Genomic DNA, 24,347 nt, shown 5'->3' with positions numbered 1-24,347 from the left:
CCCGGGTCCCGTACGCCGTCTCTGTGGTACAGTGGGGATCGAAGATCGGGGCGGCCCCGATCTGTGTGCTTGTTGTTGAGCCTGTCTTGCCTTTCTTCTCGTCCTCCTTTCTCTCGTGAACCCTCTACTAACCCTGCCTTGGCAGCCATCACCGATGCGGGGTGCTTTCGGTCACAGACCCTTCCCGTCTGGTGTCGCAAACACAAACATTGTGTGCCCCGGCCCATCCAGCACAAGGTAGGGTGGGTAGGCAGGGTTGGTCGGTTGTCTAAGGCAGGTACAGACTACAGACTGTAAGACTGCTGCACCTTGCCGTAAAGGGGAACTCTCGGATTGCCGTCACACGTTATCCCGCAGCATGTTTGTAGTCATAGCCTGGGCCCGGAATAATCACCGGGGGCCGGGCTCCCCCAGCCAGGTAGGTATGCTTGGGTCTACAGTTCTACAGCCGTAAGGGAAAAGATCGTCTTTTTTATTTTCCTCCCTCAGAAACAGAGTGCTCTGCAGAATATTGCCGTCTTGGGACTGTCGGTCTCGAGTAATACGAGCCTGGGCATGGAAAATTGCTCTGCCACGCTTACAGACTTGGCCCTGTCAGCGGAATGTTGTCCTCCCGTAATAATGTACATACCGCTGGGCGCACAGCTTGGCGCTGCGAACTCTACTCTATGAGTTGGTATCTTATTAGGCTATTATACGGAGTCAGATATTCCGCGTCACAGCAAAAGAAGAACAGGCCATTCGAGGTAGTGCTCATGTTTCTAAATCAAGCATACGACTCTTACGTGTCCAGCCCAGCAAAGCGAGAAAGATGCTGAATTCTGTCGTAGTCTCTCTGTCTCTCTCTCTATCTCTCTCTCTCTTACTAGCAGGATCGTCGGTGGCCGGCCCCATTACGAGGATGAGGTCCCAGGAATGCGGGTCGAGTTGGGCTTCCAAGTTTTTTCATGTATTTAACGTGCCAGTTGTACCTCGCCCTTGTGTCCCCGAGCCTCAACGGTTCACAATATCTTGTCTCTCCACAAAGTTCTGTGCATCGTCTTTCACTTTGCAAAACGACATCGAAACAAGCTACGACAACACCATGACTGCCTCCTCGCCCCTCCCCCGAGCCCTGCTGCTAGTGGCCGTGTTGGTCACGGCAGCAGCCAACGGCAACCCGATCGATATGGCGGCAGCATCCCCCAGAGGAGACACAGAAATCACGCCCTGTGCCACGTTCAAGTGCACCAGAGACACCGTCTGCAAGGTGGTGGACGGCCAATACGCCCAGTGCGTCCCCATCATCATCACCGCGGGTGTCCCGTGCGGCAACAACACGGTGTGCGAGGCCGGGGAGTCCTGCTGCAACCCGTCGTGCGGCCTCTGCGTCAAGCCCGGCATGGCCTGCACGGCGCATATCTGTCCGCCCGGCCCCAGCATTCCAGTCACGCCCCCCGATGACGACAACAACAACAACAACAACAACAACAATGGCACAACAACAACACCACCAACCCAGTGCGGTTCGACCCAATGCAAGCCCGGTCTCGAGTGCTGCAACCCGAGCTGCGGTATCTGCGTGGAACCGGGTAAGGGGTGCACGAAACAGCTCTGCCCTCCGAAAAAGGGGGAACCGTGTGGCAAGACTGTCTGCCAGGCTGGCCTCATCTGCTGCAACGCGAGTTGCGGCGTGTGTACCGCCCCTGGGATGGCTTGTACGCAGCACGCCTGTGAAGATTAACTACTAGTACCTAGGTACCCAGGGAATCAAGGAGGTTGCATACTAGTACTACAAGAAGATATGTGATAGTGACACAGCGAAAGGTGGTAGGAATAGCTCTCGTATGTATTATGTATCAAACGGGGAATGGAGAGGAATGTAGGAGTGACAGTTTAAACCGCGTGAGGTGAGCCGAGTTCCAACAACCAGTACTAGGACTACTAGTAATTTTCCATCCATCCTACCTACTCATTCCCCCTCGGCCGTGGCTTCGGATAACAACCTCTGGTACGCCTGCATCCCCCGTCTTGCGAACTTCCTCAAGTCGTCCCCATACTTCTCCTCGAACCTGCCATCAAACACTTCGATGCTGCACCATCCCTTGAAACCGGTCGCCAGCACGGCTCGGACAAATTGCTTGATCGGTGCTGGTAGATAGCCGCCGTCGTACCTGGCCCACTCGTTAGCTTGTTCTTCCGTATACAGATGAGATAACATAACACCGCGTTCCACCGGGGGTGTGCCAGATGAGACAAAGTAAAAAGGACACATGACATACGGGAGAGGTCGCTGGTCGTGACTCCATCGCCCCCGCGGCCTGAGACCAGACTCCGGGTCTGCTTCTTCTCCCAATGGCGGATCCGGGCGGTATGCGTCGCTGATCTGGAGGAAGAAGATCTTGTCCGCCGGCACGGTTGTGGCCAGCCCCTCGAGACTGGCGGCGTAGGCCTCGCACAGCTCCTCTTCCACCGTGGTGATGCCGCCGGCTGCCTCGATCCTTCCCGACTTCGTCGTCGGGTCCGCCCACTCGGACCCCGCGGTCTGGAAGGTGTCGAGACACAGGCCGAGATTGGGCCGGTCGGCCTTCTGGACGATGTCCCAGACATCCCTCCACCTGGGCGCACGTGTGGCCCAGCACCAGTTCTCATAGGCAAGCCGGAAGCCGCGCGCGGCCAGCATGTCGGCCAGGCACGCGAGGTCGGCCGCCAGCTGGTCCACGTCGCGCGACATGTCCGGTGAGTCAGAGGAGCCGACCTGCAGCATGTCGGTGCCCGCGGCCTCCATGATGTCGATCCATGCCTCGGCCCGCGCGAACGCCTCCCGCCGCTGCGCGCTGCCCCGCGGCCATCCCTCGAAGTTGGCAAACGGCTGCAGCACGAGGATCTTTAGCCCGTGCCCGGCAACCATCCTGCCCACGGCCTTCGCGGCCTCGCACAGCGAGCCGTAGTCGTCCGCGGCGATGTCGCGCCCGAAATGCCGGCTGGCGTAGGCCTGCAGGTCAGGAAACGACAGCTCGATGCCGTCGAAGCCCGCTTCCCGGATGGCCTCGACCTTCTGGTGCAGCGTATGCCGAGGTAACCCGATGGAGCACGAGGCAAATGCCACGGGGAGATGAGACGGTGCACGGTTCAAGTTCTGAGACATGCTAGGCGAGTGTGGCGCGTGTGTATAGAAGGGAGAAGGGAGACGAAACAAAACAAAATAAATGATTTTGTATAAGAGCCTGAGACTGAAAACGATTAGTGCTTAGTGCAAAACATTAAGTTTGTCTCGTTTCTGATATTTCTTTCTTCACAGGTGATCGCAACTCACAGGGAAGTGGTTCTCCCACCAACTTGGGTTGAACCTGATGGATGATGTCACCGGCTACGGTGGTGGCCCCACACAACTTGACTTGGGATGAACACAAAAACAACAGATCTACATAATAAGGAACCCGGAAGGTACTACCTGTACTAGATTTGGTCGGTAATCTGGGAAGGTGCGTTCTGGGGCGTGGGGTGCAGAAACCGAACTGAACTGGATCTCTGAAATCCTCAGGACTCTGCGAATTCATCTCACAGCACCCTTATCATCATCATCAGCTTGGTCTGGGTCGGTGTCCCAGTCTCATGGATGATCAATCAACCGACTCATCTGGCCACGGCCATCAGACCATGTTCCAGTCATTCCCACATTCTTGTATGTGAAGCTTCCTGATAGCACGCCGTCTCAGGTCTCGGTGAGATTTCTCAGAGTATAGACGCCCGCTTCGCAACAGACAACGATTGATACACACGCACAAGGGAAATAGAACGGCAATATAGGTAAGCCAGGTATTAGCTGGGTAGACCAGGGCCCTGCCTGCCACAATTCAAGTGCTGTCAATCCTCCATGTGAGAACCGTGACTCAGTGACCGCGAGCCGGAAGCATGTGACACCTGTGCCCTAGGTGGGACGCTCGAGGTAGCACAGCGTTAGGAAGATGGCCAGCTTGAACAAGATCACGTACCACAGCGATCACAAGCAGACATCCCAGTATGCACCAAGAGGCAGGGCCTGTCCCCCCAGAGTTGTCCTCAGGACCTGACAACTCAGAAACGTAACCTGAATCTCGATCAGCGATGATCGAGGACCGTGCCACCTTATCAGCATGTACAAACTTTAGGTTGGGTATCATTCGATCTAACCAGCCTTGTGAAGACTGGAAGCCGTTGCACACACTTCTTGGTCGGCAGGATCCCTGGAAGCTTAACGGCACCTTCAAGATTTCGACAAACCCTGGTTACTCCATGTATGCTTTGGGTACTGACTACTAGTAGGAATGCAAAACGACATTCCCACCCAATCTAACCATGTGCTTCATTCAGCGACTGCTGATCTATTGGAAAGAAACAAACGCTATCGAGGGGTCGACTTCATCATCATTCGACTATGACAGCTTAAAACGGAGTGAGGCTCCGCGATTCACCACAGCAGGCAAGATGAACCCTTAATGCAGTGGGGTAGAACTCCAAATCACTCTGGTAAGCGACCCAGCCCTTTACTCCTCACTGGTGGTTCCCGAGTCATCACCACTGGCATCTTGCTTGAGGACCGCCGCACCCTTATCCCTGCGGGCGGTCTTCCCCTTCTCTCTCTTGCCGCGCAGATTGGCGGGCACCTCCTTGCGGACCTGGCCGTCCTCCAGCAGCAAGCCGATGTCGGGCCGCCGGGCGACCGCCTTCTTCCAGAGACTCTTGGGCACCTCGTCGGCGGTGATGATCATGCCACCGTCGCTGCGGTGCCAGGTGATGCTCGGCTCCGCCTGCAAAGCCGAACGGAGGTGGATCCACACGCTGACTTCGGCGGCGTCCCCCGCGGCGGTGCCGGGAGTCTGGCGTGAATATGATTCATTGCCCTCTTCGTCCACGGTGACCGGTACGAAGGTTCGGTATTGGCTGCCTCCCGGTGCGCGCGCGATGGCGCCCAGGGCTAGCAGGAGGGGGTAGCGCTGGTAGGAGGTCTCGTAGATGACAAATTCGGGGAGGTCCGGTGAGTCGGCGCTGAGCTTGTCCCCTGCTGGGATGGGGGATGTGACGGTTTCCCGGGTCGCGATTCGAGAGATCTGCCAGGAGGCCGGATCGTCTGGCTCGTCGGCCTCGGCTTTGGTTGTTCGGCGGAGGTCCAACCGGGCCTTGGTGGCTGTCGATATGATCCGTCTGATGTCCTCGAAGGTGGCGCCCAGCGCGGTGATGCGGGAGTGTGCGAGCTGAAACGGGGAGCAGAGCAATAAGCATCCTGTCTATTTACCCGTTCGTTCCTGGGGCACCACATGGCACAAACAGTACCCGGACATTAGACTTACCACATCGGCAACACTGACCCATCCGTCCGGGTCGGCAACAATATACTCTCCGTCGTCGCCCTCCTCCACCTCCTCTTTCTGGATGGCCCGCTTGACCACGAACATGAGCGCCTTGGCGATGGTGACGTCCCGCTCCTCCACCACGCTGTAACCCCGTTGCCGGCCGGGCCGTCCGCCCTTGAAGCTCATGGCCCGGCTCCGGCCGTGGCGCGGCGTGTGCTGTACCACGGCGCTGGGCGGGAGAACTCCGCCGAGCTCGCCGTTGATGGTGGACAGGGGAACGGCGACTGCGGCGGCCATGGTGGGTAGTTGCTGGGACTTCTAGCAGTAGTAGTAGTAGGAGGTGGGTGTTGAGTGGATAGTGGAATGATTCGGGTGTAAGTTGTGTAAGTGGAAGCTGTGGTTTGTGTGAGATGTTGCAGCTCAGGTCCTGGATAACACTGTTGTTGCCTCCCTCTTATAAAGTTCATCCTGGACCTGCGGCCCAATGGCCACGCCAGACCGAAACCGGATAGCCCCTTTGTAGGGCAGCAGCGATGAGCAAGCCGCAACATGGCACGAATCAGGCATCCTTGACCGCGGTTCCTGCAGGACTCTTCGCTGTGACTTGTTTATTGCGGTGGCATTATCGCGCTGTAGCGGCTCCCTACGGCGACAGGTTGCAAGGACGCGCAGCTGACGCCCCGGATCGGATCTCTGCCCGATGCCCTGCATCACGCGGGCGCCCCTCTACGCATTCGTGTACGGTGTAGTAACCGCCCCCACCACCCCGCCTTACCACCATCACCTCCCATCGCAACCTCTTGGGACACTCATAGTCATGATGTCCTCACCTATGCTATGTTCCAGTGTTGATGCGTCATATGGCGATTCGCTTCGCCGTCCCTCACTCAGGATGAGTCATGACAAGGCAATCGAAGCAATGAGCATGTGAACCCCGCGTGGCACGGTCGGAAATGCATTCGACTGCCGCGAATCTGCCCCTCACTGCCTTCACCGCCTGGCGGCTGCTACGTGGTCGACCTGTTCTTGTCCCCCTTGGCTTGCAGTTAATGTTAGCGCCCTGCGAATGCGAGCCCCAGTCGCAGGGCCGAAGCATGCAAGTCATGGCATGACGCCTGATGTGTCGATTGTGCTTCTGGATTTCTTCGTTCAACCCATGCCACCTCCCGCGCTACCCCTGATCAGTCATCGCTATCTCAGATCTGCATGTTTGGGAGTCTTGGGACCCACATCCGAATCTGGCCCAACTTCCAAGATGGCGTGCCACGCTTCCAGATGACCCAACTGGATACATAGGTAGCCGTGACGAACGACTGGAATCAAGGCTTGTCCTAGGGACATACGACCAAGTACTAGTATCCATATAGTTAGCTGAGATTCCGAGGCCAGCATGCGTTTTCCCGACTGACATCATTTGTTATTTTATTAGGCAACTGTAGTCTTGGCTCTGGAGATTCATCGCTTCCGCCAAGCTAGTGACTCAGAGGATAGCTCAAGAGGCACTGTCAAGAAGAGACAGCCAGCGATGCAAGAATCACTATGGCTCAGTGCGGTATAGGAGCACATCAGAGCGGGCGCTGATTGGTAAATTCATACGCCCTATGACTGTAGTCTGCCGATGTCCCAAATATATGGGACCAGGGTTCCATTTGGTGCTATTTGGTATAAGGCGTAAAGGCAGTTTCTAGTGCCGGCCGTGTTATATTATAACAACAGTCTCGATATCGAAGTTCGGCTTCGGCTTGAAATCTGCTTCTGTAAGCCCTCCGATGCCTCGGGTATGTAGGTAGATGCCGACTATCCGAAAAGTTCTTCGCCCCACCGCAGCCGAGCCCAAATCAAGATAAGAAGCTCTGCGTGATCGACTTTGAACAAAACTTTGGAAGGTGAAGTCAAACGTACCAGTATCTCGGCGGCCAACGGAGCAGTCCCAGCTACCATGCCCGCCGATTATGACAAGCAGAGCTACTGGCATGGCCGGTTCACTTCCGAGACGGCCTTTGAATGGTACACCTCGTCGGCGACATTTCTACACATTCTCAATCCGCTTCTTGACGAGCTCCCGCGCGACGCCGGCATTCTACATCTGGGCTCCGGAACCAGCGACTTGCATAACCGCCTCCGCGAGAGGGGGTTCGTGAATGTAACCAACATCGACTACGAACCGCTTGCGGTACAGCGAGGCCAACAGCTAGAGCGAAGTCGATTCGGGGATGTGCGGACGGGGTACCTCGTTGCGGACGCGACGCAGCTCGATCTAGACGACATATATCAGATAGCCGTCGACAAAGGCACGGCCGACGCCATCGCATGTGGCGGGAGCGAGGCTGTGGACGCGATGGCAAAGGGAATCCGCCGCTGCCTTGGACCCGACGGAGTTTGGGTCTGCCTTAGCTACTCGGCGTCGCGGTTCGACTCCCAGGCCGTGCAGTCGCTGTTTCACGTCCAGGTTCTCGGCCGAGTGCCAACGCCAAAGTCCAAGCCCACCGACCCGGACATATTTCACTTCTGTTATCTCCTTCGGCCCAAACAAGGCGTCGCATGAGCCGATCGCAGAGAGGTGTGGATGAAGCGAGCAGGTAAGACCATGCACCCAAGGCGGACTAACCTTAGACGTGTGCCGCTGAGAGTGAGTCCACAGTCTATGTATATAGTGTCGACATGTCAGGCAGTCATTTCGACGACTTGATTCTCGTCGACACCCGCCGCTGCTAGTTCCCTTCCAGTCAGTCCCGTCGTCAGATTCAGGATCGCGCGTGACGACTGTTGAGTTGCTGCGGTTACTTCAAAAGTAAGGTAGTTCTGGTACGGTTCGTCTCAAAAGTCCCGAGAGGGGTAGTGGTGGGGCGTTTGGCGTTTGTGGAAACCAGGCGTGATACTGCCGGAAACACCCCACTTGGGTCCGAACCCCATCCACGTTAACGTTACGGATACCACCTGATAGATCTTCGGCCAAGAACACACCGGAAAGTGAAACCACCGTCGCGATGCCTGAGACAAAGGCTCTGTAGTCTTCTACTTGATACTCTTCTGCGTGTAGTCATAGAACGGTTATCCAGCTATGCATCGCTGAAAACTCAAAATCCAGCCTCGGGTACACATGCCTATGTGGATATATGATAAGGATACCGTGTTTGTTCCGTACCTTACCTCCCTATGGAGGTGGGAGCGCGACCCTGCGGATCTTTGACCCCTGAATGGCTAGGCTGCGGGGGATGTGGGGCGAGGGCCGGGAGATCAGTCTCCGCTCTCACACTTTTTACATGTACACGTTCCGGTACCGAGCAGCCGAGTTATCGAGGACAGAGTTGGCCCATGAGGTTCGGTTACCGGGCATGGAAGGTAGGATCGTCCACAGGCGCGACTCTCACCATTTGCACCCCATGTGCACCAGTCGTCTGCCGCGAAAGTGCAGCTTATGGCCAATCCCAGGGTGGGCTATCGGGCCCACTCCCCCCGGGCCGATCGCGCAATTGGCCGATTATTGAGGCCGAGACCGTGCAAGCGCACGCGGCCGGAGGGCCAGGAGATGATTAATGGGACACCACCTCCAGTCTCACCATGTACGGTAGTCAGCAGCCTTCCCTCTCCTTCGTCCCTCCGCTCCCTGGAGCCTTGCCGGCCTTCGAGGCTTGCCCACGCTTATCGCGCCATTTGCCGCGCAATCGAGTTCCTCTCGACTTTGCCCAGCAAACACACTTTGGCCTCGGATGAGTCGCGCAGGATGGATGCGATGTCAGTTCCCGTTGCCCCTTTCCCCCCTCGGCACTGGTTCCCGCTTATTTATGCTGACGCGCCTGACGCTCCAGCGCAACCGTGAGCGCGACCTGCTCTGCAGCGAGCAATGCCATTGCCAGGACGTCGCTCGCCCTGAACGACTTTGTCCGCGAAGTGCGCGAGTCTCGATCGGAATTCGACGCCATCTCCACCCAGGTGCACTCCCTGGCGGGCGTTTTAGATCTGCTCCGATACGACGCCGCTTTCCTTCCCGTTCGGCTGGCTCGGCACACGCCCGCCGTGCTGGATACGTGCCTATCCCTGGTCAACGAGATCGAGGGCTGCGTCTCGGTCCTCAATCGGCCCGGGATCTCAAAGGCAGAGAAGAAATCGCGCTGGCTGGCAAGTCGCCATCACGTCAACACGCTGCAATGGACACTTGGCGAATACAAGTTGGTGTTGGGTCTCGCCGCGGACTTGGTTGGGGCGTAAATGCAACCTGTTCTCGCCCGTCCCTTCGCGAAGGCTGACCTCGATCCCTCTATAGGATCAAATCGCAGGCAAGCGATAGCGACGACCGGGACCTGTCGGAACACGGGCTGAGATCGAACAGCGCGAGCGAGTCTAGCGAGTTGGCCACGGTTATAGCCAGCATCATCGACGTGGCCAGCACTCTACAGAAGGAGCTGACCGAGAACGCGGCTCTAGCGAAGCTCGGACAGTATCTCGATGTCTTGCGAGAACAGGCTATTGCTGCGGGAGGTTATTCAGAGCCCCAAGCCCGCGATCACCGTCGCACGGTCTCTTCGTCGCTTGGGGGCCCTCCTGACAGCGCCATCGATATGAGCTACGACGACGCGGAAACTTCGCCACTTCCAACTCACACCGACATCGCGCCGACGTCCTCTGCAGACCATCCACGCAAGACCCGCGCAGAGGACGCCGAGGAGACAGACGACTTTGACGGTGAGCTCCATGAGATGCCAGTCCAAGTAGTAGTGCCCCCTCTGCCGCCACCCAGATCGGCCGCGAGGCTTCGTTGCGCTGCCGCAACCCGCGAGCCCCGGCAAGTTTGGAGCGCAGCAGACAGCCGCTCTAGCGCGGACTACTCGGCAGCAACCCTCAGCGAGCCACCCAGCCCCGGATCCTCGATTTTCAGTTCAGGCACACCCATCCGCCCCGCACACGACTCGTACTACACCGCCGTGACCGAGCTCTCGGATCCTTTCGAGGACGGTAACTTCTCTCGCCCAGGGACGAGCACCCATAGTCGCAGGAGTAGTAGTGTTGTTGGGCAGGTCATCTCGTCCGCATTTGAGAACCCCCGCGCCCACGTCCCTTCTCCCCCCGGCCGCCCGACAACTTCGGGCTCTGACGTCCAGGCCCCTTCCCACGACCGGTCCAAGTCCGACCCGCCTCGGCGCAGTAGCTCCAAGTTATCCATCTCGTTTCGCGGTCTCAGTCTGAAGCGGAGACCATCCCTCAAACCTGTGCAGGAGAATCCAAGTCCGAATCCGGACCCAAACCTGGATTCGGGGGCCGTCTTTGGCGTGCCTTTGGCACAGAGCATGCAGGTGGCGAAGGGCATCGCGGGCACCAGGCACGGCGACAAAGGGTCCTCGGTGCGTGAGTACCCGCTCTGCGTGCTGCGGTGCGTCTACTTCATCCGCGACTGCGGTCTGGAGACGACACCGCACGCCTTCGGTGCGGACAGCGACTCTAAACTGCGCGTGGCCCAGCTCAGGGCGCTGTTCAGCGCGGCCGAGACGGGCTACGGCAAGGATCTGGACTGGTCGGACTTCACCGTCCACGACGCCGCCGATCTGATCCTGCTCTTCCTCTCCGAGCTGCCCAAGCCGGTCGTCCCGGAGTCGGTCGCCAAGCGCTGGGTCTCGCTCTCCCGCCAGGCCGCCTCCATCCGCTTGGACCAGGGCCTCGATTTCTGGGAGGAGGCCTTCATGGGCATTCGCGGCCCGGGCCGCGCCCTGTTCAAGCTGCTGCTCAACCTGTGGGGGGATATCGCTGATGCTGCCGCGGCGGCCGCCAACGATGCGACGGCCGCCGAACGCCTGGCTGGCCGCGTGATCCGTCCACTGATGCACGCCTCGGCGACGCCGGCTTCCGGGCGCCACCATACGGATTTCATGCTGGGCCTGGCCTTCTTGATCCGGAAGCGCTCCGAGTATAACCTGGCCGCGAGGGGTGTGGCGCGGAAGAGCAGCGCTGCGTTTCAGATTTGAGGTGTCGAGGGAGTAGGACTCGACGATAGGGTTTATGGATATCGTTTGCTTCTTTGTGTTATGGGTGGTCATTTGGGCTGTTTCTCGCCTCGTGTTTGATACCCACATGAATTTCAGATATCTGTCTTATCTCGGTTGGCTTGGGGACCGCACTTCATCAATCTCGGGTGCTATTTAGAAGAAGACATAACCGCCGACTTGAGAATTCAGAGAGCCCGACTTAACAATGAAGGCTCGTTGACCCTACAGGCTCCCTTTTACTTCCTTGCCTAACCCCACGCCACACAACTCATCCGCAAATTTCCACGCTCTCTCATCGCGAGAGCTGGGCCCTGTACTCCTCCCAGTCCACAATGGACAACACATCCGAGATCTTGCCCTGCTCCAGCCAGTAGAAGACGTGTTCCGAGAAGGCCACGGGACGTCCGTTCGGAACGCCTCCGGCATACGGCTTGACGGGCGTGCCGGTGAATTCGAGGCGGGCGGCCAGCTGCTGGCGGTTCTCGTCGACGACCAGGGTGTGGATATCAAAGAACAGCCCGGAGATGGCGTCCAGGCTGCTCTGGATCATGTCGCCGTACTGCTGCACCGTGTACTTGGTGCCGTTGTGCGTCACACCCGACGGCTTGCAGAACTGGTGCAGCTCCTCGGCCATGCGCCCGCTGTTGATGCAGGCGATGTAGTCGGCGTAGAACTGGCGCAGGTCGATCGACGTCCTCGGCGGCGGCGGGCGCAGGCTGGGCGGCGGCACAATCGCCTGGAGCTGGCTCTGCTTCTCGCTGTGGTCCCAGATGTCGTGCACCTGGCTGATCTTGTTGTCGGCGAAAAACACGAACATGTGGCGCGCGTACTCAAAGTGCCGGCGCGCGGTCGACGGCATGTAGGGCCCCTCGGTGACCAGCGTCTTGATGCGCAGCCGCGCGGCTACGGGGCCGTCGAGCGGCCACTCGCCGCCGACTTCCACGACGGCGTCTAGGGTAACGTTTGTCTTCGGGGCGAACTCCTGCTTCAGGAGCTGGGTGAACTCGTACAGCGACAGTTCGTGGCCGTTGTACGACAGCCGCGCCTGGACGGTGTCGCTGAGAAACTCCCACTGCCGCCTGTTGATGCGGCTGAGGAAATTGTTGAAGCGGCAGCGGTTGTCCAGCTTCGGCGGCGGCGTGACACCTGTCCTGGCATACTGTGCCGACTCCTCTCCGCTCTCGGCGTCTGCTTGCGACTGCGACGGCGGGCTTGACTGCGGCGCCACCATTGCCCAGGCAGTCCCCAGTCACAGACTCACAGTGTGCCCTTGGAAGCTGTACCTCAACACGGGTGTCTCCCAAGTTCAAAAAGCTGGACGATGGGGAATAAACGTGGCGGTTTCCGGTGGCCTTAAACCTTTTGACCCTCTGGACCTCTGGGGGCAGATATTCAGAATAGAATGATAGAAAAACGCGTCACGGAGCGACGCGTGGCGGGGTCGTGGAGATGAGATTGGAAGGCACAGTTTGAGTTAGGTCAGGTAAGGGAAGTAGTTGGATGTAAGTCGGTAGGAAGCACAGGACTGATTGAAAGAGATGCGTGTGTCACCATCGTACTAACGGAGTCAATCCGAACCCGAACGCAAGAAACGGCGGTCTGTGGTTTGCAGCTAGGGTGTTTGGGTGTCGGCCAAAGGGCGCATGTGAAGGGAGGGGCTTCCTTGATGTGTTGGTGCGAGAATGCTGCGTGCTCACGTGTTGCAACAAAATTACCTGCTTACACGTCAGCCAAGTGGGGACGAGTTTCGCAACTTCGAGTCATGCTGGACCGGTAATACGTAAGACATTCCGCCGCCCTCACTGCCGCTGTGGAGAGTGCTGCAGGCTGCAACTTTCCCGGTCCTTCGAGTGACAGGTTTATTGTTCGCCTCAGTTGCGAGCGTACCTTGAACAGAGATTGCAGTCAGCTCAACTTTCTGGGTGATTCGCTTGTAACTTACGTTGTTACATACCGGTGCCGTATGGATAAGGTATCCTCCGGACGCCGTACTACCTTACCAAAGGCCGGTTCTGCGCGGCGGTCGCAAGGCATCTGCCATGCTCAACCCAGTTTGTTGCTCAATTTGACAATACTCATAATGACATGTATAGAGACTCGGCGAGCTCAGAATCAGACTGTCTCTCTTCCATTTCAAACACTTTCTTGCATGTAGCAAGCAGTACTCGGATAACTTGAAACGCACCATCAAGTTTGTCTTCCAACGGTATGATGCGGCAAGGTCCCTGTTTCGAAAACAGCCAAAAGATCTACTCTTCCTGCGTCATACTTGCATCTCGGCCCGCATCCTCCATACTGGGCCGGAAAAGCGAAATTCTGGATCGACCTCTCAGAACCAATCGAACAAGCATTTGCTCCAGATCCCTTTCCTGAATCGGGAGTGGAAGAAAGCCACTCATGCCTGCCGCAAACCACCTTTCGCTGTTCTCCAGCATCGGATTACGGTACGCCATGCCGACGATTGGGATATTACTATAATCTATGTTGTAAGGGAACTCCCGTCTCAGAATGCGGGCGCATTCGAAGCCGTCCATCACGGGCATTTCCGTATCCAAGAAGATGATGTCAGGTTTCCTCTGCGACTTGTCCTCGGCAGCTGCCAAAAGGAAGTCGAGCGCTTCTTTGCCGTCCCCGACCGTTGTGACTTGGGAGAATCCAAGATGTATCAGGAGATTGCGCGCGACTATCTGGTTGCTGGCATCGTCGTCGGCAAACAGGATATGTATGGCCGCCCTCTCAGGAACTAGGGATTTGAAGTCCAGAAGAGGACACTCGCTCGGATCAGCATAGAATGTGCCTCCGAATCTCTCAATCTGCCTGCACTTCTCCTCCATATCCCTAGCGTTTTGAATTCTTCCCAGTTGCCTATTAGAACAGTCTTCCAAGTTCGTCTCGAGTGCCCACACCCCCCCTTGGGATGCAATTCCAATGAAGCGCACCCTCTCCTCCAGTGCGGACGCGACTCCAATGAAGCGCACCTTCTCCTCCAGCAGAGGAGGTCCTCCCCACAGAGAATCCAAACTTGGCCACCATTCGGCGCCGAGCAGTCGCATCTTAGCACAGAGTGCATCCTCCTCGGCCGGGTCAGACGATGGTAGCGCGGTCTCAAAACGGTCCAAGCCGAGAAAATCGAGCTCCATCGGAGAGCAAAAAAGACTATACACGCCGTCTTTGCTAGGGAAGCCATTGACCAAGGCGCCTGCGTCAGTCCCAAAGCGGACCCTGAGCCGGAGTTTATTGCGCTCGTCGGGAATCTTCTCGGCGCGGCGGTTTTGTCGGGTAACCAGACCGGACTCGGATGGGATCGCGGTCTGCCTGGTTTCTTCTCGGATGCTAGCTGAGCTAGGGGTTGATGTGGAGGTACCCATGGCAGCAAAAAGTCTGATGATGGGGAGCCAGCGGTTACGTTCTTCTCGGCGTCACAGATATTGACAGGAGATGAGCCTAGCAACAGCGAAACTGAAAAGGAATGTGGGAGAACCAATTTTGTCAATGTCGGCTGAGGTGAAGGTGTGTTGTCAGATGCAAGGCAACAGGGTCCACGGAAGGCAATAGTTTCCCCGGTCACCGGTGTGTGTGTCACACTCTACGGGGCACAGGAAAACAGAGCGACGGGATCTATAGGCGCATGGGCTGGGACAATGGCATGGTGCCGAGAGCCCGAGAGAGCCTAGACCACATAGATCATAGTAGGCCCTGCTCGCATGGTCAAAAAGGAGTGCTGTTGGTGTCACATCAATGCAGCACTGAGTTCTTGGCATCTGTGCTTCTCAATAGCCACTGTACCTTATGCTTGGAGATGGAAGGCGATACCCCGCAGGTACACCCAGTGTTTCCTAGGCCCCACGCGGCTTGGTTTTTCTCGTTATGCAGGTGGCAATTACACGAAAGCGACGCCGAACAGACTCGACCGGTGTGATACCATTTTTGGTTTTATACCTACCCGAAACGGAACACCCTAACACTGCACAGTCGGGTTTCAACTTCACTGATAAGCGACTTCCAAATGCGGTCTGGACTCAGTAGCTAAAGGCCCCTCTTCGACTTTGTCGACAGTTCACATCGGAGTGTGTGAATTTGAACCTAGAATCCTCTGACTGTCTTGGTAAGTGGCCTGATGAGCCAGGACTTAGAGCCCAATCGGCAACCTACCGGTACCGGGAGACCTTCCCGGAGTCGGCGTGAGGCAGATTACATGGTTGATTCTGTCTCAAAGCACGTACGAACCGAACATTGGCAGGCTCTTTCCAAGCCCATTAACGACAACAGGAGGTTATATCACAGCTTTAGAGAGCTTAAGAATTATTAAGAATAGTCCTAAGAGCATGGTCACTAGCTCCTAAGTTACGGATTGACCTACAAGATGTTTTGCGGTCGTCCGCCATGTGCTAACCCACCATTTACGTACCCTCCACACAAAATGCTGCTTAGCGAGGAGATGCGACGGAACGTTGTTGGTGATATGTTCGCAGGATTGCAGCATCGCTGGGCTAGGGCTCAGTCTAGACTTCTTGAGGCCCCCTCGTGGTGCACCTCTTCGTCCCAGTAAGGGGTCCAGTAGATGGTACGCCTAATGTCCTAGTATGCTGTTGGTTCCGCAGAGACAGGGCTTCGCCGTAACCAAACGAATGAGAGACGACAGATTTCGGAGGATGGTTAGGTTGAGGGATGGCCAAGCGCCTCGTCTCCTGTGCAAGTGTTCGCTAACGCCTTGGTCAGATGTTCTCGGCTGTGAACGAAAATGGTCAGGCAACTGCGCGGAACTTTGGGAGGCTGCGTCGGGAATCGGACTCTGGCGCTGTTGGTGACCCTGAAAGGGAGATGGGAGAAGACCTCAGGAGGAGAGTAATCGGCGGATATAAAGCGCTCTGGTGAGCTGTGTAAACCTCGATACAACTCAGTTCGTCACTCACTCGACTTCAGCGCCCTCAGACGCAAAGGTCTGGCTTGCTTGTTGTGATTATGAGAGCTTCACGGCTGGCAGTTTGGCACGCCTGGTCCGTTTCAATCCTGTGTTTCGCTCTTTTCGTTTCTCCCCACCCTACAGGTTCCGTCGCGGGGAATAATGTCTCTTTCGCCCGTGATGTCGGCGCCCCCGACTTCTACGCCCGCATCTTGCTTTTGGGTGGTTCGATTGTGTTTGGAGTTGGGTCTTTGGATGGCAATGGGTATGTTCCTCCTGCCACTGCTCTCCGCTGCCTATGAAACCAAGCCTTTCCTGACACTGCCTCCGACGGCAAGCTTTCGAAAACCTCTGCGGGACGCCCTGAGGCAAGCAGGGTGGAAGGTGAACATGGTGGGAAATCGGGCCAACGGGCCTATGAAGGACAACGTAAGTTCAGTCTGTATTACTGGGTACTAGTAGTATCCATCTACTTCCATGATCTTGGACGAGAACGGGCGCCGAGTACAGCAATCTCACCATGTGGTAGTCTGTAGAGGCCAAGTCCGGCGACCGCGTCGATCAGATTCACGAGGCAGCAAAAGCATCTTTCAAATACCAGCCAAACATTGTCTTGATCAATGGCGGGACCAACGACTGCGACCAGGATTACGATCTGGACAATATAGGGGCACGGATGGAGGCTCTATTAGACGATCTCTTCAACGAGATTAAGGGGACGACGATCATCCTGTCGACTGTAATCCCCTCTAACAAAGACAGCATTGCCTCTAGGCGTATGAAAGTCAACAACCGGTACCGAAGCCTGGTATAGTACCGACGCCGGGTTCTCAATCAGAAGATCGTGCTTGCCGATATAGATACTCCGGGGACGACGTTTCTCACCACAGCGGACCTCACCGGAGATGGAATCCACCCAACCGACGAAGGCCACCGCAAGATGGTCGCCATGTTCCTTCGAGCCATCAACGAGGCTCGTGATGCCGGATTCATCACTCCGCCCAACGGCACGCCCGCCGTCCGGGACGACGGCGCTGGTGGCAACACATGCAACAAGGTATACGGCGTGGCCCGGGGCCCCATCAACACCCAGGCCGGAAGCGGCCTCGACGATGGCATTTATGTACACGACAGCGCTGACCGAGGAGTAAGGATGACGGCGCATCGATACACTTCGACCACGTTCTGGTTCGCGCACATCTGGACGAATAACTTCAGAGAGCTCTCCGACCTAGTCGAATACGGTGAGGTCGATCCCGGGACAGGTGGCCGTTGGTATGTACGCTACCCCCCACTCGGGTCCGGTAGGTGGGATCTCGCCAACGGCTGGGAGTAACGGAGGGGCCAAGCTCAAGGCGGACGGCGATCGGTATTGCAACATGAAGGGCCATGCCCGACGGCGCCATGGACTACGTGTGGGTGCACTCGACCGGCTACATGAGGATCTACGAGAGCTTGGGCGGAAGCTTTCCAAGTAGTCCGCCATACTGGGGCTCCAACTACATCATCTTCGACCCCGCTGTCAGCATCGGCAGACAGCTGAATCGCCGCGACCTCCACCTGGCCGACTGGAACGGCGACGGCCTGTGCGACATCATCCACGTGGACGACGATACGGGCATCATAGAGGTCTGGATCAACATGTACGCGCAGAACAAAGACTTCGCCCAGTGGGAATACTGGGCCGAGGGCGCCGGGCTGCCAAGCCTGGACACGGCTGGCAGGTGCCGCGAGAGAAGGGGACACGGCGTTTTCGACATTCCCGTCCGGTTCGCAGACATTGATGGCAACGGCCTTGCCGACTTCCTGTGTGTCGAGCGAGACGGCCGTACGTGGGGCTACCTCAACTCGAACGGCGGGAAGACGCTCACCTACGTCTCTCAGTTCAAGAAGTCCGAGGGAAAGGACCGTGCAAACCTCCACTTCGCCGATGTCAACGGCGACGGCCGGGCCGACCTTCTGTGGACCGACAAGTTCAACGGAGACGCTACTGTTTGGCACAACAGAGGACCCATCCTGGCGGCCGGTAGCGCCTTCACCTGGGACAATCAGGGTGGCCGCTCAAGGCTCCTGCATCCGCTACCCGGACTTGGACGGCAACGGACGGGCCGACATGCACGTTGTCGACTCTCTCGCCAGCACAGCCGTGACATGGTTCAATGACTGCGGAAACGGTGGCGGGGATGATGCCGACACTCTCACCACCCCTACTCCTCAGCCGGGTTCCGAAGTTTCGGGGGAGGTGGAAGGCTTCATGGCAGCTATTCACGACAGCGGGTACGAAGGGACTATATCCGACGACGGCGTGGTTTCCTTGGCAACGATGCTGATCGGCTATACTTCATGCGACCTGTTGGAGAGACAAGCAATCAGATCCGGTTGGTTGCAGTCCTGGAAACTGATGGACTATATACGGCCGAAAGTCAACAGCCTAGATCTCAACTCAGCCGCCGCCATTGAGTACCTCGGGCCACCTGCGGTAAATCAGCCGTATCAGGACCGCTTCAAAGGTGAGCACTCGCGGGGAGGGGCTGACTACCCAAGGGGAGATTCAAGTCGACCACTGCTGACCTGCTCCATCTGCTCAGAGATACTCGGCAGCATAGCCACCTTCAAGGAGGGGCCCTGGTGGAGACCAGGCTGGTTTGACTACAAGATTCATGTTCGATGCGACGATCCGGACAACAAGTGCTCTGAACCATGCGGGGACAGAACCCTCTCAAGCACAGTAGCGTGCACGGTAGACAGACAGGGTAGTACGCCCGCGTGGATTAACTTCTGTCCTCGCTATTTTACCTTCGACACACTGGCTGCGAAACTGAGCAAAGCGAGGAATGAGCCCTTTTTTATAAAGCGGTTCGATCTGACAAATTACTACGAGAACCAGGGTAAAGAACAGCTTCATCCCCCTTTCCCCTCCCCCTCCCTCTCCCACTCCCACTCCCACTCCCCCTCCCCCAACCCCCCCAACCCCCTTTTTCCCCCGGCGCGGCCCCGGGGGTGTCTCTCATGTTAGGTCAACAACGCTGATTTGTCTTTGCGAATGTATAGGCTTCACGTGGTTTCATGAGCTCCTTCATATTAATGATGTTTCGAAGGCGACCGGCGGAAACGAGATGATCCTTGATTTCTGGAATAAAGTCAGAGAGCGAACCAGTTCTGGCCTAATCATAGAACACACTCTCGTGGCCTACGGACCCGAGAGATCCAAAATTCTGGCCCGATGGGGCGACTGGCCAGGTGCCGTTTTCACGCACAGGAACAACGATAATATCGGCTGTTACGTGCTCGCTCTCCTTTTCCAGGACACAGCACTGGATGGCACGTACCCACACCTTCCCCGAGCACCGCAGCCGCCCTCGGCGGTCTCCCCATTCGAACCTGTCAGGATGGGAAACATTTTCCTTGTTAACCCGGACGGGACCGCTACGATCCTCGACGAGGCTTATTTCTCTGCAAACGAGCAGTGCCCATATTCGGCAGCGGGGCAGGAGATGGACTTGACGTACAACTTCGCCACGAGAGACCAGTATCCAGCCGAGTACTTGGCTCTCTACGACTCGTGGGTGGCGAGCTGACAGCCTGTACAAAGTCGAGCACCAGCAAGGCATCTTGGGTTTATGAGGGGCATGCTGCCAGCCTACCTACACACAGCTTTCATTCCCATAGATCGCTTTCCTTTTGTATGGCTAGCAGCATTCAAGTAGTAGATAGTATCGGTTGCAAACGGGACTGAGATATCTCCATCGCCACCTGCACCACCACTTCCATCAAGCCAGAATCCGTCAAAGCGAGTTCCAATTTTATCGGAATTGTCGAGCTTAGAGAATTGAGCATCCTCGAGCTGCTTGCGGAGAGCTGTGCGCTGCAAGGCTGTGAGGGCCTTTGGCTGTTCCAGAAGCGGCCGCAACATCCACAGCTACTAAGGTTTCGACGTTGAGCTTCCAAACGAGGTCGACGGTGTAACAGTTACTGTAACCCTTGGAGCCCACCCGTTGGCTGGGTTCGATCAAGGACGCCAGAACAGGCCCTGAACCGGACTCATCAAACTACTACCCAGGTACTATGCAAGTGGACGCCCGCACGGCGAGCAGCAACCCAAATACGCCTCCCTGCTTGTGCTTGTATACGATCATCACTTCACAGTTCCCACCTCATCCGTTTCAAAACCTGATACCGAAAAGACACTAAAGCGGCATGAAAGCTTGCGTTCTATGTCTATGGAATCCGCAGTTTCCTCTTGATGGTAGTATCATCAGCTGCCAGCTCCATTACTGGGGTGCTGGCGAGCACCTGGCGGTTGCCAATCCCCTGCCTCGGGTCACCCGCGTCCAATTCATTTATCTGATTCCCATCGAGCGCATGGGAATTGATGTCCTCGGTAACCGGCCATTCTGCCGCACCGTCGGCTGTGGCGGTTTCATGGACGACGGCTCCGGCAGCTTTCTTCTTGCGGTGACGGAACCCGCACAAAGCCGCGAGGGCCGATAGAGCAATGAAGCCAATAACGCCGGCAACTATACCCCCGATCTGACCGCCCGTTAACCTCGAATGAGACGACGGCTCGGCGGTAGACAGCGGAGGTGGTATGCCGCTCGCCGGGATCGACGCAGTACTCGTGAAGGTCGATGGACTGCTCGTCCAGCTCGTCTGAGTTGTTGATGGGCTTGCCGTAAAATTCGCAGTGCCGTTGACCATGTCCTGGTATTTCACACAACATAGAATGTTGGCGTCACCAGGGCAAGGCCAAGCATCCTGAGATTGATGGCTTATGTATTAGTCTCAGTACTTGGCTCCTGTTGGCGGTAACAACAACAACAGCAGGCGCCGGGCTTACGGGATTTCCTTCAAAGAATACACCATCTGTGCAATTCTGCGTTGCTCGATCCAGGCAATAGCCGCTCCCTTGAGGGACGTCGCAGTGGTGGATGAAGCAGCACTGGGAAAATCTCATGTAAGTGTTTGAGCCGGTAACGCTTTCCGCAGGTGGCGAACCGTGTTTGTGCCCGGACATTGATTCTGATAACGTATGCCCGGACCTTGAATCATATATTAGCTGGGCTAGTCTAAAAAAGCGGGTAGCGAAGGGAAGGCCCTGGTTCACAGGATCGCTGCTTCGGACAGACATCACGGAGTCGGAGATGCCAGTACTTCGTTGAACTGGAAGAAACGGGTTAAGAGTTTTTGCACCTACAGGCTGTGGGGGAAATGCAAAGCCCTCGACCAAGGGCACCTCCCGAGCAAGTAGGAGTCGGCTCTGCAGCCTGTCGAGCGATGAGGCCGTATCTAGCCTGCCAATCCATCTCGAAGCAGTCGTCAATCGTCTCTGCTGCTTGACATGTCTAGATGTCCGCCTCCGGGCTCAGGAAGGTCGCTTCGAAACAGCTTTACGTACCTAAATATCTGAATAATGCACCCGACCAGGTGAAACGCTTTTGCCCCTTTCATATGATGAGCATGACTCTCTGTTCTACCCGCTCAAGAGTAAGCCGATCTTGCCAGACTCCCGGATCACATCGCCAAGATCCTTTCAAGTGGCCGGGCTTCGCTTTCAGCTGCGCAAACCAGCGTTCAGAATCACACAGTCACTAATACTTGTAATTACTGACCGAGTGAGTTCAAGGGGGCGATCAGCTGCAAACAGCCAGTCGTAATCACCGACTTGCCAGTAAGCCAATATAGAATCGGTCCGTTTCTCTTCAGCTCTTTCGCGCCTGCTGTGTCTGTGTTACCCACCCCTCTGTCGATCCTCGAGCCTGAACAGTATTAATAGTCGGAGTGTTTCACCGAACTCCAAGGTATAGAGCGCGCAGGGTCAGTACGTCTGGAAAGCATGAGACATGTCTTAGCTCGGATAAATCGGAAAGCCTTGCGGTAAAGAGAGGGTGTTGCTCTGAATTCGAATACAAATAGGTAGGTACCTAAGTTGCTGCTAATAATGTTCCACTGCCTAGCCCTGCGCCGCATGTGTGATATGTGCGTCGCTACTTTCGCTCTGTTACGATTGGCAACTGCGCTGCGGGATGCGTTTGGTATGTTTTTGGGGGGGGAGGGCCATTCTGCACCTACATAGGCCCTTTGCACGTGGGAGCCGGTGCTCAGTCAGTGAGGTTTGAGGAGGAGATGCGAGCCACGCAAACTTGGATCATGTGGGTATGACCCAGTATCTTCTTCGAAGTAACCGCCACTGGTCCTCTCAGCCCTTGCTGATTTCGCCACCATCAAACCGATAGTGACTCGGCGGTTTCGGACATCTAGACGTCTAGACGTCTCCGCTGCGTCCCATCCTGAACGTGTACGCCGCCCTGGGTAACGACGCTTGGGAGGAGCACGTCTTCGATGCCTGCTCACGAGTCCGCAAATCAAAGCATTGGACACGGCGGAGTCTAAGAGAGGCGGGGATATCCGTATCTACGAAGGGTTGATCTACCGCTACTCGGAGGTCTTGCTGTCAAAGGAGACAGATGTGTACAACACCTGAGTCGGCGCGTCGCAGGAGTTGAGATGCCGACTCGACACCCATATCTGCCACGGAATCCCGAGCATTTATCCTAATATGTGAAGGGAAGACAAGAGGGCGGGAAACAGGCGGATCGACGTCGAGGACGGTTGGAGGTATATGGTTATGCTGATCGACTGGCGGGACAAGAATGGTGAGATATCTGCGCTGGGCTTGATTTGCTACGAGGGTAAGGCATTTCTACTGTCATGCTAGTGTGACAGGCCGCTCAGTCTCCGGACAATCCCCAATGCCTCACTCCTAACCCCTTCGACGATCTCGCCGGCGGGCTCCACGCTCCTGATCAGCCCGACGCCGGTACCAGCATACGTCGCCGTCCGGCCCTCCGGACCCCATGCCGCATCCCCCTTGGCAACCGCCTCGTCATGACGTTTCTTGAGATCCTCCATCGCTGTCCCGGCTTGGTGCTCCACCCAACTCCGATTGATGATAGTGCGCGGACTGAACTGCTCCGGCCAGCCAAACGTGCCGCGCAGATGGTTGTACAGCTGGGTCCGCACCGTATTCCCACCTCCGTCTGTCGCGCGCACCACCTCATCCTGGTACCCCTTCTTGATACGTGCCTCCCGCGAGGCAAGGAAGCGGGTTCCCATGGCCACGCCGGCCGCTCCGACGCCCAAAGCTGCCGCCACGCCGCGGCCGTCCACCACCCCGCCCGCCGCGACCAGCGGAATCCCGGAGCCCTGCGTCGCGTCGGCGATCTCCGGCAGCAGCGTGATGAAGCCGATGCCGTCCGACGCACGGCCGTGTCCTCCCGCCTCGGCGCCCTGAACCACGAGCACGTCTGGCGGCGACGCACTCCGCACCGCGTCAAGCGCCTCCCGCAGCGTGCCGATCTGCAGCCAGATCCGGGTCTCCGGGGCGGCTTCGCGCAGACGGGTCGTCCACCGATCGACGTCCGGCTGGCCATTCGCCGGCGCAAACAGCCACACGGCAGCGGGGCGGTACCGTGCCACGGCCGACGCCGAGATTCCGAGGTCGCCGTTCCAGAGCTGGAAGCCGACTCCGACGGGGAGGAGGGCGGAAGAAGAAGAGTGCGGACCGGCCTGGGGGGCGCCCGAAGCAGCCGTCGCCGCGGCAATGAGCCCCGCTGCTGTCTCCAGGTCGGCCGCCGTGGCCTGAGGTGTCAAGCCGGGGCCGATGAAGCCGAAGCCGCCGGCACGAGACACGGCGACGGCCAGCTCGGGACCCGACATCACCCGCATCGGCGCGCCGACGATGAGTGGGGCCTTCGTCCAGGGGTAGGCCGCTGCGAGCCGCTCCCGGAACGCCAAGGACTGCAGCTTGTCTTCCATGGTGCGAAAGGGGCCGGTATTATTGGGTCTGTGGTGTGCTACTAGTGATGTCGAGAGAAATCGAGCTCCAGAAACTGGTCTTTGGCGTAACAGTGGGAATGGCATGCCATAAGAGCAAGTGCACCCCGCATGGGTTGACAAAGCGCGTCGACAATTTCCGCGGACCGAGGGCCATCCGCCCTGAGACTTGGTGGACGACAACCTGCTGAAGCGCATTGTGCCGCGGTACTACCTACTACACTAGGAAAACTGCACGGTTAGAAGGAAGTTGAATAGCAGCGTCAAACGAGATCCGCTTGTTATAAACGGTGTCACATGCAGGAGAGTTACGTAAGGGCT

General features: G+C 57.1%; 11 protein-coding genes across 11 annotated transcripts; 5 read left to right on the top strand and 6 right to left on the bottom strand.

Moving 5' to 3' along the window:
- Window positions 1–743: 743 nt before the first annotated feature.
- B0T15DRAFT_754 (uncharacterized protein) lies at window positions 744–1,837 on the top strand. The gene has a single exon (XM_062871279.1). The coding sequence runs from the start codon at window positions 812–814 to the stop codon at window positions 1,721–1,723; it is 912 nt and encodes a 303-aa protein (XP_062725115.1). The 5' UTR covers window positions 744–811; the 3' UTR covers window positions 1,724–1,837.
- B0T15DRAFT_756 (xylose isomerase-like protein) lies at window positions 1,838–3,291 on the bottom strand. The gene is made up of 2 exons (XM_062871286.1): window positions 2,262–3,291; window positions 1,838–2,153 (listed from the first exon to the last, which is right to left on the bottom strand). The coding sequence occupies exons 1-2, from the start codon at window positions 3,125–3,127 to the stop codon at window positions 1,952–1,954; spliced, it is 1,068 nt and encodes a 355-aa protein (XP_062725114.1). The 5' UTR covers window positions 3,128–3,291; the 3' UTR covers window positions 1,838–1,951.
- A 1,032-nt stretch (window positions 3,292–4,323) lies between these two features.
- B0T15DRAFT_724 (uncharacterized protein) lies at window positions 4,324–5,965 on the bottom strand. The gene is made up of 2 exons (XM_062871249.1): window positions 5,310–5,965; window positions 4,324–5,213 (listed from the first exon to the last, which is right to left on the bottom strand). Exons 1-2 carry the CDS (start codon window positions 5,607–5,609, stop codon window positions 4,506–4,508), a joined length of 1,008 nt encoding a protein of 335 aa, XP_062725113.1. The 5' UTR covers window positions 5,610–5,965; the 3' UTR covers window positions 4,324–4,505.
- Window positions 5,966–7,251: 1,286 nt separating this feature from the next.
- On the top strand, window positions 7,252–7,857 carry B0T15DRAFT_387553 (S-adenosyl-L-methionine-dependent methyltransferase; the record flags this gene model as incomplete). Its single annotated transcript, XM_062864390.1, has 1 exon — window positions 7,252–7,857. One exon carries the CDS (start codon window positions 7,252–7,254, stop codon window positions 7,855–7,857), a length of 606 nt encoding a protein of 201 aa, XP_062725112.1.
- A 1,179-nt stretch (window positions 7,858–9,036) lies between these two features.
- B0T15DRAFT_488074 (uncharacterized protein) lies at window positions 9,037–11,269 on the top strand (the record flags this gene model as incomplete). Its single annotated transcript, XM_062866472.1, has 3 exons — window positions 9,037–9,047; window positions 9,122–9,517; window positions 9,577–11,269. 3 exons carry the CDS (start codon window positions 9,037–9,039, stop codon window positions 11,267–11,269), a joined length of 2,100 nt encoding a protein of 699 aa, XP_062725111.1.
- Window positions 11,270–11,582: 313 nt separating this feature from the next.
- Window positions 11,583–12,191, bottom strand: B0T15DRAFT_369049 (uncharacterized protein; the record flags this gene model as incomplete). Its single annotated transcript, XM_062864187.1, has 1 exon — window positions 11,583–12,191. A coding segment is annotated over one exon (609 nt), but the record flags the coding sequence as incomplete, so codon positions are not given.
- Window positions 12,192–13,337: 1,146 nt separating this feature from the next.
- Window positions 13,338–14,895, bottom strand: B0T15DRAFT_515238 (CheY-like superfamily). Its single transcript, XM_062868172.1, has one exon. It carries the CDS (start codon window positions 14,656–14,658, stop codon window positions 13,540–13,542), a length of 1,119 nt encoding a protein of 372 aa, XP_062725109.1. The 5' UTR covers window positions 14,659–14,895; the 3' UTR covers window positions 13,338–13,539.
- Window positions 14,896–15,846: 951 nt separating this feature from the next.
- On the top strand, window positions 15,847–17,160 carry B0T15DRAFT_458 (SGNH hydrolase-type esterase domain-containing protein). Its single transcript, XM_062865966.1, has 3 exons — window positions 15,847–16,458; window positions 16,532–16,622; window positions 16,723–17,160. Exons 1-3 carry the CDS (start codon window positions 16,253–16,255, stop codon window positions 17,005–17,007), a joined length of 582 nt encoding a protein of 193 aa, XP_062725108.1. The 5' UTR covers window positions 15,847–16,252; the 3' UTR covers window positions 17,008–17,160.
- Window positions 17,161–17,828: 668 nt separating this feature from the next.
- Window positions 17,829–19,802, top strand: B0T15DRAFT_460 (uncharacterized protein). The gene is made up of 3 exons (XM_062865971.1): window positions 17,829–18,703; window positions 18,782–19,081; window positions 19,245–19,802. The coding sequence occupies exons 1-3, from the start codon at window positions 17,977–17,979 to the stop codon at window positions 19,769–19,771; spliced, it is 1,554 nt and encodes a 517-aa protein (XP_062725107.1). The 5' UTR covers window positions 17,829–17,976; the 3' UTR covers window positions 19,772–19,802.
- Window positions 19,803–20,107: 305 nt separating this feature from the next.
- B0T15DRAFT_634 (uncharacterized protein) lies at window positions 20,108–21,476 on the bottom strand. Its single transcript, XM_062871139.1, has 3 exons — window positions 21,189–21,476; window positions 21,031–21,132; window positions 20,108–20,948 (listed from the first exon to the last, which is right to left on the bottom strand). The coding sequence occupies exons 1-3, from the start codon at window positions 21,240–21,242 to the stop codon at window positions 20,412–20,414; spliced, it is 693 nt and encodes a 230-aa protein (XP_062725106.1). The 5' UTR covers window positions 21,243–21,476; the 3' UTR covers window positions 20,108–20,411.
- A 1,096-nt stretch (window positions 21,477–22,572) lies between these two features.
- Window positions 22,573–24,347, bottom strand: B0T15DRAFT_662 (uncharacterized protein). Its single transcript, XM_062871168.1, has one exon. It carries the CDS (start codon window positions 24,222–24,224, stop codon window positions 22,905–22,907), a length of 1,320 nt encoding a protein of 439 aa, XP_062725105.1. The 5' UTR covers window positions 24,225–24,347; the 3' UTR covers window positions 22,573–22,904.

Source organism: Chaetomium strumarium (assembly GCF_033439665.1).
Source record: "Chaetomium strumarium strain CBS 333.67 chromosome Unknown B0T15scaffold_1, whole genome shotgun sequence".
Lineage (NCBI taxonomy): Eukaryota > Fungi > Ascomycota > Sordariomycetes > Sordariales > Chaetomiaceae > Chaetomium > Chaetomium strumarium.
Note: the sequence above shows the minus strand (reverse complement) of the source record. Positions and strands in the feature narration are given on the sequence as shown.

Coding starts and splice junctions, on each gene's coding strand:
- B0T15DRAFT_460 (XM_062865971.1), top strand. CDS start 17,977: ATGGCAACGGCCTTGCCGACTTCCTGTGTGTCGAGCGAGACGGCCGTA. Junction 18,704..18,781: donor GTATCAGGACCGCTTCAAAG/GTGAGCACTCGC, acceptor CCATCTGCTCAG/AGATACTCGGCAGCATAGCC. Junction 19,082..19,244: donor AAATTACTACGAGAACCAGG/GTAAAGAACAGC, acceptor GCGAATGTATAG/GCTTCACGTGGTTTCATGAG.
- B0T15DRAFT_754 (XM_062871279.1), top strand. CDS start 812: ATGCTGAATTCTGTCGTAGTCTCTCTGTCTCTCTCTCTATCTCTCTCT.
- B0T15DRAFT_662 (XM_062871168.1), bottom strand. CDS start 24,224: ATGCGCTTCAGCAGGTTGTCGTCCACCAAGTCTCAGGGCGGATGGCCC.
- B0T15DRAFT_756 (XM_062871286.1), bottom strand. CDS start 3,127: ATGTCTCAGAACTTGAACCGTGCACCGTCTCATCTCCCCGTGGCATTT. Junction 2,154..2,261: donor CACGACCAGCGACCTCTCCC/GTATGTCATGTG, acceptor CGAGTGGGCCAG/GTACGACGGCGGCTATCTAC.
- B0T15DRAFT_634 (XM_062871139.1), bottom strand. CDS start 21,242: ATGATTCAAGGTCCGGGCATACGTTATCAGAATCAATGTCCGGGCACA. Junction 21,133..21,188: donor AATGTCCGGGCACAAACACG/GTTCGCCACCTG, acceptor AGATTTTCCCAG/TGCTGCTTCATCCACCACTG. Junction 20,949..21,030: donor TATTCTTTGAAGGAAATCCC/GTAAGCCCGGCG, acceptor CATCAATCTCAG/GATGCTTGGCCTTGCCCTGG.
- B0T15DRAFT_724 (XM_062871249.1), bottom strand. CDS start 5,609: ATGGCCGCCGCAGTCGCCGTTCCCCTGTCCACCATCAACGGCGAGCTC. Junction 5,214..5,309: donor GGGTCAGTGTTGCCGATGTG/GTAAGTCTAATG, acceptor TCCCCGTTTCAG/CTCGCACACTCCCGCATCAC.
- B0T15DRAFT_458 (XM_062865966.1), top strand. CDS start 16,253: ATGAGAGCTTCACGGCTGGCAGTTTGGCACGCCTGGTCCGTTTCAATC. Junction 16,459..16,531: donor GGGTCTTTGGATGGCAATGG/GTATGTTCCTCC, acceptor TCCGACGGCAAG/CTTTCGAAAACCTCTGCGGG. Junction 16,623..16,722: donor ACGGGCCTATGAAGGACAAC/GTAAGTTCAGTC, acceptor ACCATGTGGTAG/TCTGTAGAGGCCAAGTCCGG.
- B0T15DRAFT_515238 (XM_062868172.1), bottom strand. CDS start 14,658: ATGGGTACCTCCACATCAACCCCTAGCTCAGCTAGCATCCGAGAAGAA.